Source organism: Juglans regia, chromosome 3 (assembly GCF_001411555.2).
Source record: "Juglans regia cultivar Chandler chromosome 3, Walnut 2.0, whole genome shotgun sequence".
NCBI classification, from domain to species: Eukaryota; Viridiplantae; Streptophyta; class Magnoliopsida; order Fagales; family Juglandaceae; genus Juglans; species Juglans regia.
In genome coordinates, this window is record NC_049903.1 from 17,642,074 (window position 1) to 17,661,237 (window position 19,164).

General features: G+C 37.0%; 1 protein-coding gene across 1 annotated transcript in view; it reads left to right on the forward strand.

The window, feature by feature from the left end:
• LOC109021866 (probable LRR receptor-like serine/threonine-protein kinase At1g56130) overlaps nt 1-19,164 on the forward strand; it is a 30,811-nt gene extending 11,647 nt beyond the window's left edge. Inside the window, exons 11-24 of the mRNA XM_035688013.1 lie at nt 37-108; nt 215-286; nt 432-497; nt 9,258-9,323; nt 9,693-9,737; nt 10,184-10,245; nt 11,670-12,052; nt 12,189-12,384; nt 12,485-12,646; nt 12,984-13,102; nt 13,242-13,452; nt 16,616-16,847; nt 18,086-18,236; nt 18,352-19,164. Of these exons, the coding sequence (XP_035543906.1) occupies nt 37-108; nt 215-286; nt 432-497; nt 9,258-9,323; nt 9,693-9,737; nt 10,184-10,245; nt 11,670-12,052; nt 12,189-12,384; nt 12,485-12,646; nt 12,984-13,102; nt 13,242-13,452; nt 16,616-16,847; nt 18,086-18,236; nt 18,352-18,759 (2,245 nt within the window). The 3' untranslated portion in view covers nt 18,760-19,164. The remainder of the gene's footprint in view (nt 1-36; nt 109-214; nt 287-431; nt 498-9,257; nt 9,324-9,692; nt 9,738-10,183; nt 10,246-11,669; nt 12,053-12,188; nt 12,385-12,484; nt 12,647-12,983; nt 13,103-13,241; nt 13,453-16,615; nt 16,848-18,085; nt 18,237-18,351) is intronic.

Below are 19,164 nucleotides of genomic sequence, written 5' to 3' on the forward strand. Positions count from 1 at the left end.
CCATTAGCTACTCCATTTTCTTTTTTGACACCTAAGAGTTCTGAGGAATGCCCTGATCAGTGGAATTATTCCTTCTAATATTGGAGAATACCAAAGTCTACAAATATTGTAAGCTCCTGAGTTTCTGATTGAAATGTCAGTTTCATTATTGGAGTTACTGATAAAAAAAAATTATTGGAGTTAGCTTTCATTAATTTTTCTCTTTAAATTGCAGGGATTTGAGTTTCAACAACTTAACAGGCCAAATACCCAGTGCTTTATTCGATATGAGTTCTCTTACATACTTGTAAAAACCATACGAGCTCTTTCTTCCCTTGCTTTAAGATATTTACTCATACAGCTATAATTGATTTTTTTGGTATGACCCTTTTCTCACTTCATGATTTTTTGCCTTTTCTTTTTCTTTTCTTCCACCATATTGCAATGGCCAGGTTTCTTGGAAACAATAATCTTTCTGGAACGCTTCCTAGCCAAAAAAGTGAAAAGCTTCAGAATATGTGAGTCTCAATGTCATAGAAGTGGTTTACTGCTGTCAGGCACAAAACCCCAATGGGCATGGTGCATGCTAAAACCTTGCTTGTTAGAAATCTATCCAAAATATATTTCACATAACTTCATTTCATCAACATAATGTAGTATTTATCCAGTGGTTCTATTTTAAAATACTAGTTATAGCTCTATATACATTTTCAAGAACATCAGGCTATCAAAATAATGTATCCCAAAGAATGTACTAGAAATGTCAAATGTCAAAAACACTACCAACAAAAATAAGCAAGTGCATAAAAAATTTATCCTGCCCGATAAACCTCAAAATACAGTAGAAATGTAAATCACCAAAAGACAGATAACTAACATACAAGTAGTATCTCTCAAATTAGTTATTTATTCGTCATCCACAATTAGACAACAGCCAAGTATAAGCTTCAATTGCAAGTAACATTAATCATAGAATTAGTGGCAATGCAAGACTAGTGATAGGAACTATTTAGAAAACATGAAATAATATGTGAATTATCAAAAGAACAATTGTAAATTTCTTTTGCATGGTGAGAACCCAATTTGAGTTGTTGCAACAATGTAGAGTTAAGCTTCTTAAAGTAAGATTGATTTCATGAATTGCTTAATACATTATGCACTAAAACAAAAAGAACTTAGTTTCTATGGAGATTTCAAAAATGCCCGTGATTTCAAAAATGCCCGTTAACCAAAGACAAAGAGATGCCTTCAATGCCACAAATATCTACATTTGTTAAAATGCATTAGCTAGCTACTTGCGTAATTAGCAACTTGCAAGAGGATCCAAGATTTTCTTCAAGTGTCTTAAATGAACTCAAAAGGGACTTACAAAGAATGGATAGACCTATCAAGACTGACACAATAATTAAAGGGTCATGCTACTCAGCCCCCAATTGACACCTATTTGACTGAACTTTTTAATTTTTATTTTCATGGGGAGGTCTCAATTACAGCTTGCACACTCAATTGCACAAGGCGAAAACCAGAGAAACGAAAGCCTTAAATTACACTTAAACCTTAGTTTTAATAATATAAATCTCAGATCGAACATATCTGTGATATGAATTTGAAGATACAACAACTGGCCCTATTTTGTAAACGCTACTGTAACAACCCGCTCCCCAATAAATTCATTTTTAGAAGTTTCGGAGAACTGGTGTGCTACTAAACTTGAACTTAAAAAACTTTTCTTCTAACGAAGCGCCATATACGAAATATTTCATAATAAATAAGTCAATATTTATTAAATACTTAAAATCCAAAAGAGAGTCTTAGGAAACACTTATTTTAAATTCAATAAAGTCTCGTGTGCTTATCAAAATAACTTATTAAACTTTAAATCATAAAACTGAGCATGGCATAAACTATCTAGGCCTCTGCCTTGCCTCCCTAGGACAAATCCTATCCTGCAGTCCTATCCTCATAAATGTCATCACCTAGGGTGGTTTAAAAATATAAAAACATACAAAAATAAATCGAATACTCAATAAATAACACATCATACAGTAAACATAATAAACATAAGGTTTCTTGAATGATATGCATACTCATAAAATACATACGTAAATAAAATGAACATGAACTTATGTTTCACTTGTCATAGGCCGTTAGGGTTAGCAAATCTAAGTAGATTTCGATTCTGTCCGTGGCCGCAGGTTGTGTAATCCATATATAAGAAAGACACACTAGATGCAATACCAACATGTACAACCTGACAATGCAATATGCTCATAACATATGGTACCGTCTTTATATCATAACATAGGCCGTTACATATCTTATCATTCATACTTCATCATAATCATACTTGCATACTTGTCATATCATAGATTTCAAATGAAATCACATTCTTTCATAAAATTCCGTGATACATGTTTCCTCGCATAAAATCATGACTGTTCATAAATATTTGTATGCATAAATCTTCACATAAAATCATGCATGGCTTTTTATAAATTATTTTAATGCATAACTCTCACATAAAATCAGGACTTTTCATAAATCTTTTGATGCATAACTCCTTTCATAAAATCAGAATTTTCATAAATAATTTAATGCATAATTGTTCACATAAAATCATGAATTTTCATAATTTTATCTTGACTTGGGTATGTAAAAAGGGGCTTCCAATGGAGAGTGTACATGCATAATATTTTTAAGACATGTCGTTAACCGTACATACATGTAAGGGTATGATCACGCTACTTACCTTGTAGTGTTGCTTTCTAAAATTTCCGACACAATTAATCACATTGCTGGACTAAGAGGTTTATTTTTATTTTTTTCAAATAACACGTGGATAGGTGATATTTATAGAGAGATTTGGGAGATGGTGACGACCAGTTTGAGTTGGACTCGGTTAAAGAGTTTTAACGTGAAAATGACTTGTGTAGTTGTATTCCTGTTGGAATAGGATGCCGACAAGTTCGAGTTTGAGTTGGACTTAGTCACAATCATTCAAGAAGAGAGTTTGAATCTAAAAACATGATCTAGTAGTTCATTTAATATAGGATTGGCAGTGACTGAGACTGCGTAGGGGACTGCAATCAGTGATAATTTTAAATAGAAATAAATTTCTAATGGCCAATCTTTAAATTCTAAAAAGAGTCTAACTCGTTTAATAAATAATAAATGAGATTTAATCTAGTTATTGAGTCTAATTAAAACTGCTAATCAACCTCAATAATTTATCACTCGTGAGCTTATCCAATATGACCCATTAAGTATAATTTAGACCCAATAAAAATTATTAATATCTCGACCATGGAATTATTGGGCCGGGTTGTTACAGCTATATTATTTTTTTTATCTGTAAACTATTTTTTATTGATCAAAATAGTAGGCAAGAGCCCAAGTTTACGGGATATATAATAGAGCAACGCCTAAGCGTGCTAATTTAGTGATACAAGGCATTCATGAAAGGTCATGCCATGAAAATCAATTACACTCGACCAATGAAGTAAAGTATTGAAAAATAAGTTTCTAAGCTGGAAGAAGTGTGCAGCCTGAAGAAGTTGGGTGAGGAAAATAAATTTCATCTTGTGAATTGGCAAAAAGTGTGCAGCCCGAAGAAGTTGGGAGGTTTGGGGTTGCGTAACTTGATCACTTTTAATAAATCCCTACTAGGAAAGTGGTTGTGGAGATTACAATTGGAAGTATGGTTGTGAATTTGGGGGGGGGGGGTTGGTGTTCCAAGGAGGTAGGGATTCATATGGTGTGAGTCTTTGGAAATTTATTAGAAAGGGGTAGAAGGTGGTTGCAACACATTAATTTTGAGGTCAGTGAGGATATAAGAATTAGGTTCTGGTTTGATGAGTGGTGTGGTGAGAGAGCTCTATCTTCTATTTTTCCAGGTGTTTTCAGATTGGCTGGAAATCAGCAGGCTGTTGTCTCAGACATGCTGTGTCAAGCCAATGGTTCAGTGCATTGGAATGTGATCTTTTCTAGAAATGCACAGGACTGGGAAGTTGAGGAGATAGCAGGTTTTTTCAGCTTGCTTTAGTCCAAGAGGATAGTAGGTAATGGGAGCGATAGAATGTTGTCGAAACCTTTGGGGAGTAAAAAATTTTCTGTTAAATCTTTGTTCAAGGTGCTGACAAATTATCAGCCCATTGCGTTTCCATGGAAGGGTATTTGGAGAGTTCTTGTGCCTCCCAAAATTGCTTTTTTTACTTGGACAGCAGCTTTAGGAAAGATTTTGACAGCTAACAACTTAAGGAAATGGGGGATAATCGTAATAGAGTGTTGTTATATGTGTATGAACAATGGCGAATCGATTGACCATCTTCTTCTACATTGCGAGGTGGCAAGGGAGTTATGGGATGGCCTACTTAGTAGAGCCGGGTTGTCTTGGGTTATGCCCAAGAGTGTGGCAGAGCTCTTAGCATGCTGAAATAGGCATCATCAGAGTCCTCAACTGGCTGCGACGTGGAGGATGGCTCATTTGTGCTTATTGTGGTGTATATGGATGGAAAGAAATGAGAGGTGCTTCAACAAGAAGGAGAGAGCTAGGGGGAATTATGGAATTTTTTTGTACTTTCTTTGGTTCATTGGCTTTCTGCTATAGTTTTACAGGGAGGGAATGTTCATGAGTTTTTGCTTCCTTTTCAGCTTTCTAGTATGTAACTAGGTGTCTCTTTTGTATACTTCCTGTGTACATGGGCTTTGCCTAGTTTTGTTCAATCAATGAAATTTCTTACTTATAAAAAAAAAAAAAAAGTTTCTAAACTTATCCATTGACCGCTCTTGATCTTTGAAACATCATTCAGTCCTCCTCCTCCAATTGCACCACCATAGGCATATTGGGACCATCTTCCATATTGATGCAATTGGAGAGTTGCCTCGAATGCCTCTCCAAGAAGCTAGGAGGTTGCTTACCCTTCTCGGCATCACCCAAGCTAGTCCCCACCAAGCAAGGACTTTGTTTGACAAAGTCGTGGCAATCTCACAATGTAGTATGTAACTAGGTGTCTCTTTTATATACTTCCTGTGTACATGGGCTTTGCCTAGTTTTGTTCAATCAATGAAATTTCTTACTTATAAAAAAAAAAAAAAAAAAAGTTTCTAAACCATCCATTGACCGCTCTTGATCCTCGAAACATCATTCAGTCCTCCTCCTTCAATTGCACCACCATAGGCATATTGGGACCATCTTTCATATTGATGCAATTGGAGAGTTGCCTCGAATGCCGCTCCAAGAAGCTAGGAGGTTGCTTACCCTTCTTGGCATCACCCAAGCTAGTCCCCACCGAGCAAGGACTTTGTTCGACAAAGTCCTGGCAATCTCACAATGTAGTAGATGGTCAACGAACTCTCCTCTCTTTTTGCACATACAACACCAATTTATGACTATGATTCGACGTTTCTTCAAATGTTTTAGAGTGAGGATCTTCTCTAAGGAAGCCGTCCATAAAAAAATGTTGCCTTTAGAGCTGCCTTTGTCTTCCAAATGCTTTTCCATGAGAATGGCTTTCTGTTGTGCGTGACCATGGCTTGGTAGAAAGAGCGTAATGTGAATATTCCTTTCTTAGAGGGGACCCAAAACATCTTGTCTTCAACTCCCCCCGACAAACGGGTGGAATACACAAGGTAAAAAAGTGCCAAAAAAAAATCAGTTTCCCAATCTTGTGCATATCTGAGGAATGTAACATTCCATCAGGGAATACCATTGGAGATGATTAATAGGTCCGCAATCAAGGCTTCTTGCATTCTTATTATACCATAAACTTATGGATAGGTTTCCTTGAGTGACCTCTCGTTGCACCCTACATCATGCCAAAATTTGACCTTGGCTCCGTTACCCACAGTAAAACGGATATTACTTGCATATGTATCCCAACCTCTTCTTATATGTTTCCACAGCCCCACTACACAAGTCCCATTCATCTCATTAGAGCACCATCCTCCCCATGGTTCCTCATGCTTCAATTCGATGAAGATTCTCCACAAGGCCCCCTGTTCGTAGTGATATCTCCATAGCCATTTACCAAACAATGCTATGTTAAAAGATTTCAAGTTCCAAATACCCAAACCTCCTTTGATGGGAGAGCATATTGTGGCCCAAAAACTTGTGATTTATACCCCCCGTAAGAAGTCACGTTGGAGTTTCTCCATACAATGAGCCACCTCGGCGGGAAGTGGAAATAATGAGAGGAAATAAGTTGGCAGATTGGAAATAGTACTTTTGTTAAGGCAACCCTACCACCTTTGGATAAATACATCGTCTTCTAACTAGCTAATTTCATCTCCATTTTTTCTAGAACATCATTCCAAATAGATTTCGATTGTAGCACCCAACGGGAGGCCAAGATATTTCATGAGCAACTGAGATATCTTGCATCCAAAAATAGAAGCCATACTTTCCACATTAGGAACATTCCCCACTGACACTACTTCTGATTTGGCCAAGTTTTCCTTTCAAGCTTGATACAACTTCAAAGCATAATTGAAGAGCCCTCCAAGCTCGAGTTTGATTATGGCTGGCCCCACAAAAGATTAACATGCCAGTAGGTTGTTGAGAGTTGTTTATTTCCTTAGTTGTACTATAGCATTTACTGTACCACTTATTTAATGTATTTGCCCTCCTTAGTAAAAATAAGAAGCTGAAGAGAAGGAAATATAATTCCGTAAGAATTAATTTCTCTGTCTTATTTTCAACTTAGTTGCCTCCCCCACTAAGAATCCAGATATGAATCCACCCTCCACGACACCTAAAATCATCTTACTAAAGGCTTCCATCACAAAAACAAATAGTAACGGAGATAGAGGGTCACCTTGTCTCAATTCTCGTGAACTTTCAAAGAAGCCTTTTGGTGTGCCATTCACCAATATAGAGAAACAAGCCGTAGAGATACAATGATGGATCCATGTACACCATTTCTTACCAAAGCCACATCTTTCAAGCATGTAAAGTAAGAATCTCCAGTTGACATGATCATAGGTGTTTTCCATATCCAACTTGCACAAAAGCCCCGGCTCTCCTAACTTGAGTCTACTATCCAAACATTCGTTGGCAATAAGCACCGAGTCAAGGAATTGCCTACCTTTGACAAAGGCATTCTGATGCTTCGATATTCATTTGTACAAACCACTCACCAAGCTATTGGGACGATAATCTTTTACCTCTACAACGCCAGACTCTTTTGGTATGAGCACTAGGAAAGTTGCATCTAGGCTTTTTTCAAACCTTCCATTTTCATGAAACTCATGGAAGACCCCCATGATGTCTTCTTTAAGCACTTCCCAACATGTTTGAAAAAAAAAGCCATAGAGAAGCTGTCCAAAACTAGAGCTTTGTCACCCACCATGCGTTTTAATACTTGCCTAACCTCTAACTTGTCAAATGGCCTTTCGAGGAGTTCCATTTCTTGTGAATCAAGGACGTCAAAAGCAAGCCCATCTAATCTTGTTTCCAAGAAAATTGTACTGAGAGCACATTCTCATAGTAATTTACAATGTAATCTGTGATCTCGTAAACACTACATTATTTTGCAAGCCAAAAACATAATTCTCGACTATTCTCAATCCAATCACAACCAAATTTAATTGAGAATTCAAGCTTATATTTTTAGATGTTTTCTTGTAGTTGCACAATTAATTTGCAGAAAACATGATTGGACCAATAAGTTCCCAGAATCATGCATAATTGAAACTTTTTAACTTTAATATTCCTTCTACACACCTCAATATAATTGAAATGAAGCTAAAATTAGCTCAATTAGAGGATGTTTGGAGAATAAGATGAGATGAGAATTTTGTGAATAGTAGTAAGATGGTTTGTAAATAGTAGTGAGATAGTTTGAGTTATGGATTTTGGGAAAGGAGAGAGAAAACGTTGAATAAAAAATATTATAAAGTTAAAATATTGTTAGAATATAGTTTTTTAATATTATTTTTGTTTTGAGATTTGAAAAAGTTGAATTGTTTTTGTTTTCTGTTTGGAAGTTTGGAAATGTTGAATGATTAGTTTGAAAGTATTTGTGTTTGAGTGATGTTTGGGAAGGAAATAAGATGAGATGAGATGAAATGAGATTGGATAGGATGAGAATGATTACTAAACATCCCCTTAGTCTGAAAACTTTGGCCTTTGTACCTGATATGGTTCAATTCATTTAGAATCACCAAGATCATAATTAGTCTGGTTTAGATCATATCGGTGGTTTATACGACATTCCTGACCAACTCATCTGTGGGTTGATCTATAGATGATCCAGATTGCATTTTGGGGTCTAGGTGGTGCTGCTGAGCAAACTGGAGAAAGGAGTGGGACATTGTTTGCAGTTCTGTTGGAGGTTTTCCCAAAACTGTTAGTTCTGCGTCTTCTGATGACAGCACAGGGTATGAGGCAGCTGGTACTTGTGTGGGTTGCCATTTGGCACAAGGGAAAGTTGTGTATGATTGTGTTTAAGTGAAGGATGGAGAGGTATATATATACAAGGGAGGGAAATGTGTGTGTGCGTGCATGTGTGTGTGAGGGGGAGAGAGAGAGACTGCTGGGGGGAGAAAGAGACTTGTCAAGGGTGGGGTCAGTTACCTAGAGCATGGGGCATCGCTCTAAGTCATAACTGGTGTATTAGAGCTGAAGAGAAGGAGGAAGGAAGAGAGAGAGACAGAGAGAGAGAGGCAGTCAGGCTGAGTGACTCAATTGCTTATGATACAATAAAAAGCAAGAAATAAAAGAAAAAAACTGTGGCATTGATTTCTATTCGATTATCAAGGATATAAAAATGCTGGAGATTCCATTGCTACATTTCTGATCGGTTTCATGTCTATAATAGGTCCTGAGAGATCATTATTGGGGAATTTCATTGGCAATCAATGTGTTTCCATCTCATCTTCAATTTAAATATCCTTGTAATATGATGAGTGTCCTAGGCATGCTTTTCTTTCTCCAATATTGCAGTATAAACCATGACGATGTGGCTGTTTTAAAACTATATTTCACAGGAAGGAAAATCTGTTCAACAACTATGTAGAATGTTGTAGTTTGCTGTGACTGGACACTCATGAGCATTCCCATGCTAAGTTTGGATAAATCCATCCCTTTGTTTCTTTGGATAAGTAGATCCATCTCATGCTAAGTTTCCTATATGACCTATTGAATATCTCCTTAATAAATGGAAGGAGGACATCTTCCATGTGATAGCATGAAATCAATCTAATTGCTTTTCTAATTTTTTGCAAGTGTGAGTTTTTGGTGCATTACTTATTCATTCCTGTTAATATGATTTTGGATGCAGAGATTTATCTTACAATGATATGTCAGGAAGCTTTCCAAGTTGGGTAACTACCTCTGGTTTACAACTGTATGTCTCTTATATTCTTATACATCTTTTCTCACTCAAATTTTGCTGGCTCTAACATTTTGCTTTGAAACATTAGATATTCTGGTGCTCATATAGAGCTTCTTTTCTATCTTTTCTCAAACATGACTTGCATAATCTTTCTTGAACAAATGTAAAGAATCAACTACATATTTTAATTAACCAATTATACAAATATTAAAGCATCTCTTGCTTGTCCGCCTATCATTGGGTTTCCAGATAGTTATTTTAAACATTCCACTTGTTCTGAATTCTTGAATCCCTACTGTGATTCTGTGTGTGTGGCGCATTGGGTTTGGGTGGTACATGAAGACAAAAACATAATAAGGTTCTTTTCATGGAATTATACAGGAACTTGGTGGCCAACAATTTCACGTTTGATAGCTCAAACGTAAGGTGAGTAATTGAATTATGGTATCTCTTATTCATTCATTATAAACCCATTATTGAATATAGGAATGAGAAAAAAAGAAAGAAAGAAACAATAGGAGCAAGCCTTTCTTCTGTGTGTTCAGAAAACAAGAAGAAAGTTTAGAAGGCCTGTGTTTATAATACACCTTATGTATGGTAACGCACATTTCCACACTGATTCAGAAATACATCATACTTATTCCAGCAATCCTAATTCCAAAACAAGAAAAGAATATAGAACACATTGCATCGATATTCTAAGAGAATAAGCTGTCTTCAACAATATTTATCTGAAAATAGTTTTTAAAGACATACAAAAACTGCTTTTAAGAACAAGAACCCTACCAGCCCAAATTAGCTGCAATTTTTTACTCCTGCAGATGATAAAATTTCTGTCTAGATTGAGCATCTATCATTTTCTGTGCTTGCAGTACTTTGCCAGGGTTGGTTTGTCTTCAGAAGAACTTTCCGTGCTTTAGGAATTCTCCACGTTGTAAGTTTTTTGGTTCTCTGATTTCTTGTTTTGTTTGGTAATTTCACCAACTCATGGAAAAAGTAAAAGAATTTCTATTGTAGTTTTTTTTTCTCTTTTTTTTTTTTTTTTTCTCGGCAAGTAAGCAATGAGCATTTATAGATAAACTAACGGATACAAGACACAAGTTCAGTAGGGTGGGAGTCCCTTACAGTCTTCCCAAAGCCAATATACATTACAACACAAAAGTAAGAAAACAAAGGGGGTGATCGGAGTCAAAAAATTGACTCCCACCCAATTCCCACAAGGGGAGACCGCTTGAAGACGGTTTTTGAATAGTCTAATGAACAGACTATTAACCTGCAGCTAGAAGCCACAGTACAAAGGGGTGTGCTGCAACGTGTTGGTCTGGACAGGCTGGAAGGAACTGTCACATCCACTATCACTTGATCTTCGATTAGGGAAAGCGGGAACATAGTGTAGCAACCAAACTGAGACGAATCGCCGGCTAGGGGCCACCACTGGCTGTGGTGGCGCGTGCAGTACATGAGCCACACCTGGAGAGGGTTGAAAGGACGGAACAGGAAGATCTGACGCCGCTGATCCCGACGGTGCCGCGCATGGCAGCAGAAAGCTTCCGCAGGCGTAGCGGTGCGTGAAACTCGCTCACGGTATAGACCACGCGTGAGGTTTACGCGCCACTCGAATGGGCAGATTTCTTTTGCCATCTTGAAGATCGGTGCCTGAGGCGCGTGTCGGACTTTGCTTGCCGGAAAGCAGCAGATCGACTAGTTTCGGTGCCACCGGTGAAAAGCTAACATAAAAGCCAATGAAAGAAAAACCTAAACAGAGACTAAGGCTGGTAAGGGAGGGAGGTGGGTGAAGCCAAAGCTTCAACCCTCCTCCCCCCAGCGAACGGAGCAAACTCCTAGAGGCGGCAATTTGTTTACGAAGGCGAGAGAGAAAACGAGAGGGAAAAAAAAATGCATATAGTTGTACCATGTCTATAACCAAATTGGGCTTGGATGAAAAAATGCAAAAGAGATATGAAGGAACTTCAGAAGAACATGGGAAGGGATTCAAATTACACATTTATCCACATACTCATTGCTGCCTGAAGATGTACAATGAAGTGAGGAGCACGTTATTGAGAAAGTAGTTTTAAGTGTTTTGCCTATATGTTATAGCATTCCTTCAACTTCCAACTTGAGTCCGATAAATTTAGTTCCTTCTCTAGGGACAACCTTACTGGAACCACTTCGAATTATTTTCAATCATCTCGGCTCCACCATGAACATGAGGTTTTTTATTATTTATTTTAATCTTAAAAGAGTATCCCAGTCAATGAAATGATTTCTTATATCCGGTTCTTAGAGGGTCGACCCCCCCCCCCTCGGTTTACTATGTATACATCAACACAAATGCTTTCATTTTTAATCTTACAGATGCAAACTTCTCAATCAAATGCGGTGGCACAACAATGAGAACTGCTGATGGCACAGTGTATGAGGCTGAAAATGCATCTCTTGGTGCAGCTTCGTTCTATGTAACCAGTTTTGACAAATGGGCAGTGAGCAATGTGGGGTTGTTCTTTGACCGCACTGAACCATCTTATGTACAGACTACCTTGACACTAGTAACTAGGACGAATACGCCAGAGCTTTTCCAGAGATCAAGAATATCCCCTGGATCACTTAGGTACTATGGCCTGGGTCTTGAGAATGGACCTTATACTGTAAGCATGCTATTTGCAGAAACAGTTTTTAGAGATCGAAGCTCACAAACATGGAAGAGTCTAGGGAGGAGAGTGTTTGATATCTATATTCAGGTAAGAACTGTATAAAGCAAAACTCTAAACTATCCCTCATTAAAGTAGAACCACTAAAATGTTTCTACATGCTAAACCTTCAGTGCATTATTTTCAGATAGAATATATCACTATGCCCTCTCTGTTGCTTTTTTAGGGGAGTCTCCGACAGAAAGACTTTGACATATCACAGGAGGCAGGTGGTGTTGAAAGAGCACTTGAAAAGGTTTTCAATGCTACTGTCTCGGAGAACTACCTTGAAGTTCATTTGTTTTGGGCTGGTAAAGGGACCTGCTGCGTACCAGTGCATGGTCACTATGGCCCAATGATTTCGGCCCTCCGCGCTGTTTCAGGTACCATTTGTAATGATTTACAGGTCTCGATTCAATTTCAAATGGCATAATGTTCTTCTTTACCTTTGACTGCTACTGATCATTGGCTTCTATTGCTCAGATTTCCAGCCTACTGTAAGTTGGATTCCACCAAGTCCTTCAGAAGGGAAGAACAGGACAGGGTTGGTTGTTGGTATTTCTGTCTCCGTAGGAGTTGTTAGCTTAATGCTGATAGTTGCAGTTTGTTTTATGAAAAGAAAATCAGACAGCAATGACGAGGAAGGTAAGCGCACTGTAGTTCTTTCAACAAAGCCTATCCCGTGTACTTGGGCTATGCCTATTATTTCTCATTAATAAAATTCTTATTTACGGATCAAAAAAAGTTATTTCAACAAAACCATTTTTGTTTTGATAAGTATGAAATTATTATTTTAACAAAACCTCATAATGGCATTGGCACCGATATCTCCTAAAAGTACCAGTCAATATCTAACTTCTTTAAATATTAAGCTAAAGTGAACCACATATTGGTCTTTGAATCTTCTTGGGTGCTACAAATATTATTTTTTGTATCTTATACTAGAATTTATATCTTACTCTATCCTTGCTTGACTTTACAGAGCTTCTTGGTATTGGTCCTAGACCAAATACTTTTAGTTATGCTGAGCTCAGATCCGCCACAGAAGAATTTATACCTTCTAATAAGCTAGGAGAGGGAGGATTTGGACCGGTTTACAAGGTAAACTTTCTTAATACTACATATCCATTTAATACACAATGACGATTCAATATTAAAAATAAATAAGTGATTCTAACTTTTCTTCACCAAAGGAGGGTTTTTTTTCTTTTTTTCTTTTGCTAACTGTGGTACATTATAGGGTACGCTTTCTGATGGGAGGGTAGTGGCCGTGAAGCAACTTTCAGTTGCATCTCACCAGGGGAGGAGTCAGTTTATTGCTGAGATTGCTACCATATCTGCTGTACAACATCGCAATCTTGTGAAACTGTACGGATGCTGCATCGAAGGAGATAAGCGTCTCCTCGTTTATGAATATCTTGAGAACAAAAGTCTTGATCAAGCACTCTTTGGTATGATACTAAATAACCATCTCATTTTTTTTTTTTACCATAGAAACAGAATTCTAAAATTTTGAATAAAACACAAAAGAATAAATAGTACTAGAGGGAACATCTGACTAGAAATAGAAAGTTAGACATGAAATACATCTCACTATATGATCAGAGACAATTTTCCACTTTGTTTCAATGTGTGGGCTGCCATATAAAAAAGGGCCCACTATCCTTCTAGGCATAACCCCTGCCAATCCAACTTGACCGAAAACGACATTCCACAAGGTACTAGCAATCTCAATGGCGTTAAGGTTGCCTATTCTTATGTCTCTTATACTTGGGCTCTTCCCTATTCTTATGATCAATAAGATTTTGTTTATTGATAAAAAAAAGGCGGCCTACAAATTTCCCTCTCTTTCTGCACATACAACACCAATTTATCACAATGAAAATCCCAGAATACCCATACACTATTTGATCACAACCTAGCAAGCTTAAAGAAAACCATTGCAAAACCACCTGGTCTTGGTGCTTTATCACTAATCATACTTTTTACCACATTGAGAACCTAACTCTCTTCAAATGGTCTCTCAACCAATGTGACCATTGCTTCATATATGGACTCAAGTGCTAATCCATCAAGCTCGTCCAAGCAAACCGCTAATGGAAACTGAGCCATCAACCAAAAGCATCTCAATAGGATTGTTCACAATATGATTTATAATCTCATTTTGATCAGAGGAGATTGAACCATCTACCAAAAGCATCTCAATAGCATTGTTCCCCTTTCAAATCTCAATAGTTATGTCTAATCTCAGTTAGCTACTTGATGGAACAACTTTGTACACCAATTGCCCTCTTTTAATCATAGTGCCCTTGGTTTTTACCTCCAAGACCACTCCTCCATTTTAATGACCCTTTCTAGATCAATGATTGACAGGTTTTTCTTAGCTTATCTTCTTCATATGGTACCCTCTCTTCTTCCATACCAATCTGACCTTGTAACTCCTCCAGTGCTATATGTTACCAATGACTTGCTCATTCCAAGCCCTTAGGACATTCTTTAAAGCATTTAGTTTGTGAGCTAAGATAAAGCTTATAGTTCTTTGGAAATGGTAGGATAACCACCACTGTCTAATGCTATCACCAAAATCTTCTACTTTTAACCACAACCAGTTGTGCACCTACACATTCGATGGGAAAAATTGTTTAGTCTTTAGTTCTATTTTATTTTAAATTTTTTTTAAAACTTGATTGTGAAGTTGTTTGACTAGCTCTTTTAAATTACTAATTGCAATGAATTATGTATAGAGAAAAGAAGACAAATGTTATAGATGAAAGACTACATGTTCTTCTTGACTTTTAAAATTACATGATCTTGCAAATTATAATAAATTTAAGATCATTTAACACAAAAAATTGGCCCAACAAGAAGAAAACTATTGCTTCAAAAATCACATATAAAGGAAAGAAGACGAAATTTAACAAATGAAAGAAAACTAAGTGTTCCTAACCAAACAAAGTTTCCTAACCAATAAAGTTCCATGATCTTTCAAACTATATTAAATTATAGTCATTTAACACTTGAATGGAAACATGACTCAATAGGAGCAGAGCTATTGCTTTGAAAATCATTTATGTTACCCCTTGAATGCCTTCTCAGTCAATAAAACATGGAAATGTTCCAAGCAAAGTTGGGATAACCTTTTATATAGATCAGGAAAGTGCACTTCCCAATCTGTTTGTGCAAGGAATCTATCAATTCCAAACCAACAAGAAGTGTCCCAGCTAATAGACCACATGAAAGGGCCTCCCCTCCGTTGTCCATGATATCCTTCTCAAAGATGAAGTACGAGAAATCCACCTTGGCAAAACAATCATGAGCTTCACCCTATTTTTCACTTAGAAACCAAGTGAGATTGAAATCCCACCTTTGCAGTAGTTACCTTGAACTAAAAACTACAAATATTAGTAAGCTCCTCCCACGAATACCCTCTATCACTTTCTTGCCCATAAACACCTGCAAAAGTTCAGGAGAACCTGTCTTCAACCTTTTTAAAAGAACAAGCCACTTAAAATTGGTTTCGATACACAATAAAGGAGAAGTATTTTACTTTCATTGAATTGTTAACATACAAACTTTCTCCTTCTAGTTTGTTTTGTGGGAAAAGACAACACTAATTCATATATTCAGATCTTGTCACCCACCTATCATTCAATACTATGGCTGGAAGCGTACTGTGTTCTAACATTTGCACTGAATCCCGTTTGTCATGTATACACCTCATAACTAGTGGGGTCATGAAGCTCTTGCCTTGCCGAACTTTATACAGTTTGATTCGATTCATTCAGGTCAAGTTTTGGGTTTATTTCCAGAGACGGATGTGGTGTTCTTGCTAAACCTGGAGAGAAACACAGAATCATCTAGAGTTTAATGATTGAAATTCTTGAGAGTTAGGTTGTAACCTCGATCAATTCATTGTGAAATTTCTTGCTTTGAACGTGGATGCAGGCCAAAGTTTTAATCATATATACTTATTTCATTGCTTTGTGTTGATTGTCTTATTGTTATCTCATTAAATTTTTGAACCATTTGAAGATGAATAAGCCTTCATTGTAGGGTGTTCAAAATTTTTAAACTATCGTAGGCATTTTTTATACATTCTGGAGTATTTCCATGTGATCTGAAGCAGTTCGACTCTACGATAATTATAGTGATTTTTAATATACACAGATGAAATTAATTAACAATAAAGTTTTGGGAAATTGCACTTTTCACCCATAAAATACCACCCATTATATATTTTGCACCCTAAACTACAATTAGTTGCACCATAAACTATTTAATAGGTTTCCCTTTGGACCTTCCATTCAAATATATGACCATTAAGATTGTGCCAATCCACATTACTCACTAACTGTGAATAATTAAATTTGTTTGGCAACGTAACACAATCTTAACAGATAGATTTGAATAGAAGGTAGAAAGTGAAAACTATTGGTAGGGTGCAAATTCAAACCTTTGTAGTTTAGGATGCAAAGTGTATGATAAGTTGTAGTTAGTGGTTGAAAATTGTAGCTAACATATATTTTTTTGCCCCAAATTACTCTTGGTTATGAATATTAACCACCACTTTGTAACTGTTTAAGTTTTATAAGATGGTAACCGCTATTTATACAGGAAAAAATGGCCTGAATCTTGATTGGCCTACCCGGATCAGCATATGCATAGGAACTGCAAGAGGCCTAGCTTATCTTCATGAGGAGTCAAGGCCGAGAATCGTACATCGAGATGTCAAGGCTAGTAATATCTTGCTTGATGCAGAACTTTGCCCCAAGATTTCAGATTTTGGATTGGCAAAGCTATACGATGATAAGATAACACACATCAGCACCCGAGTAGCTGGGACCATGTAAGCTATATCTTTCAACTCCTTTCTAAATGTGAGAAGGAAGAAGAAAAATAGTTTCTTATAAGCATGATTATATAACCATCACAAACAAACTTAAGGGCTTGGAGTATTATGTCTAGGCTACTAATAGATTGAATTGAGAATAAGAATGACTACTTTAGCTGGATCCATTGCCTTATCACATTGGTCTTAATTCCATGAGTTTTTTTTTTAAAAAAGAAAAGGACGCTGCAGAATCTGACTGGTGCTGGACAACACTAGTTATTTATTAAGGTTCCAACAAATTGTTGTATGGTGGCCAATAACATTGGAAGATATTGTTACTATAACTTTTAAACACGAGAAAAGTGAGTATATATATTTACGAATTGAAAAGGTATTGAACCTTGGTTTTCAAAAAAAGAAAGCTTTGAGCTTGTTGGAATTGTCTACTTTAGCAGTTAGGTTTTAGGATATCTAGGTTAGATTTTATTGGGGGTTGGGAGTATTTGTTGGTTATTTTATGATGCCCGAGAGGGCATAGTTTGGGCTTTGAAATAAGCAAGAAAGAGAGCAACAACACTAGTCTGTGTACTTCTCTGAAATTGTGAGCACCTTTTTAAGTGTTTAGGGTGTTAGTTCTTATGCTGAAAACTATATTTGCAAGTCAACGTAGAGGACATATCCTCCACACTGCGGACATGGCAGAATTTTGATTTGCAGGAGAGTATGATTTTAAATTCTTTTGCAAATCAAATCCTGCCTTGTTAACTGTGTGGCGGATGTATTTTCTTCACAGTGGCTTACAAACAGAAGCCTCTTTGACATTTCATGCTAGAATTCCCATAATCCAACAAAGAGAAGCTAAAAGTAAAATATGACTAAAATATGATCCTGGGCGAGTATGGCCGGCCCATGTCCGGTAAATTTTAGAAATTGAGGAAATAATCCAGCCACTTAAACCCAAGGAAATATAATCAGAATTACCCAGAAGCTTAATGTCAAGAAACACAAAAATAAATAAAAGTAGTTAGCATAGCCTTTAGTCGTGCCAACCACGCCTACAAAATTTGCCAACATAATCTGTTGACTAGACCCCAAGTCAAAGTTATACCATACTTGTTCATATATTCTTTAATTTGGTCATTACACTTTCTCTTTTGTGAGCCTATTGTTCCTGATAAACTGAGCAGTCATGGAGATATCGTCTAGGGTTCTTCACTAAGCAATTTATTTTTATATCATTTTCACTCTTTTAGTGGCTATCTAGCTCCAGAGTATGCAATGCGTGGACACTTAACAGAAAAGGCAGATGTTTTCAGTTTTGGTGTTTTTGCTCTGGAGATCCTTAGTGGGAGGGCAAACTCAGACAGTAGCTTGGATACTGAAAAGATTTATCTACTTGAATGGGTATTGGAAATGAATCTCTCTCTCTCTCTCTCTCTCTCTCTCTCTCTCTCTCAAATTACTATGTAATTGATATTTATTCGTTTCTTATTGTGATAATCACTATTATGTTTTCTAGGCATGGACTCTTCATGAACATAACCAAACTTTGGAATTGGCGGATCCTAAATTATTGGAGTTTGATGAAAATGAAGCAACTAGAGTGATAGGAGTGGCTCTTTTGTGCACTCAGGCATCACCAATGATGCGCCCCCCCATGTCACGTGTTGTTGCCATGCTTGCTGGAGATATTGAAGTGGGCACTGTTACAACAAAGCCAAGTTATTTAACAGACTTGGATTTCAAAGACATCACAAGCAACTTTTTAGATGAAGGTGACACCATGTTAACTACCTCGAGTAGTACTAAGAGACAGCAGAAAAACCGAGATGGCAACACAATTGATGTGAGCCCGACTAATCCAACACCCTCACCTATGAATGTCACCAAATCGATGATCACTAATATTATTGGAGAAGGAAGATGAACAGTATCTTGTCTAATTGTGTCAATCTTGGTGGTATTGAATTTGCCTCATAACCAATCACAGTTGCCTTTAAGTTTCTACAAAAGGTATGTTATGATGTAGGGTTCCTCCCTCTCTATCTCAAGCTGTCAGCATGGAGTTGAAGGGATAACTTTAAAGACCTAGTTGATTTTTTACTTGTGTTGTGTTGTTGTCGTGGGTCAGGGTCGAGTGGCCTAGGTTTACTTCAGATGTGGGCCTATGTTATGAGGTTATTTTAGTTAATTTAGCCCCTTAGTATATATGTAGTATTTCAGCCCATTAATGGCATTACTATCATTTCTCGATAATTCAGTTATGCATGGGATATTAGTACCAATAGAATGTTCCAGTATTTGCTATGAATGAATTACACAAAGGCATTTG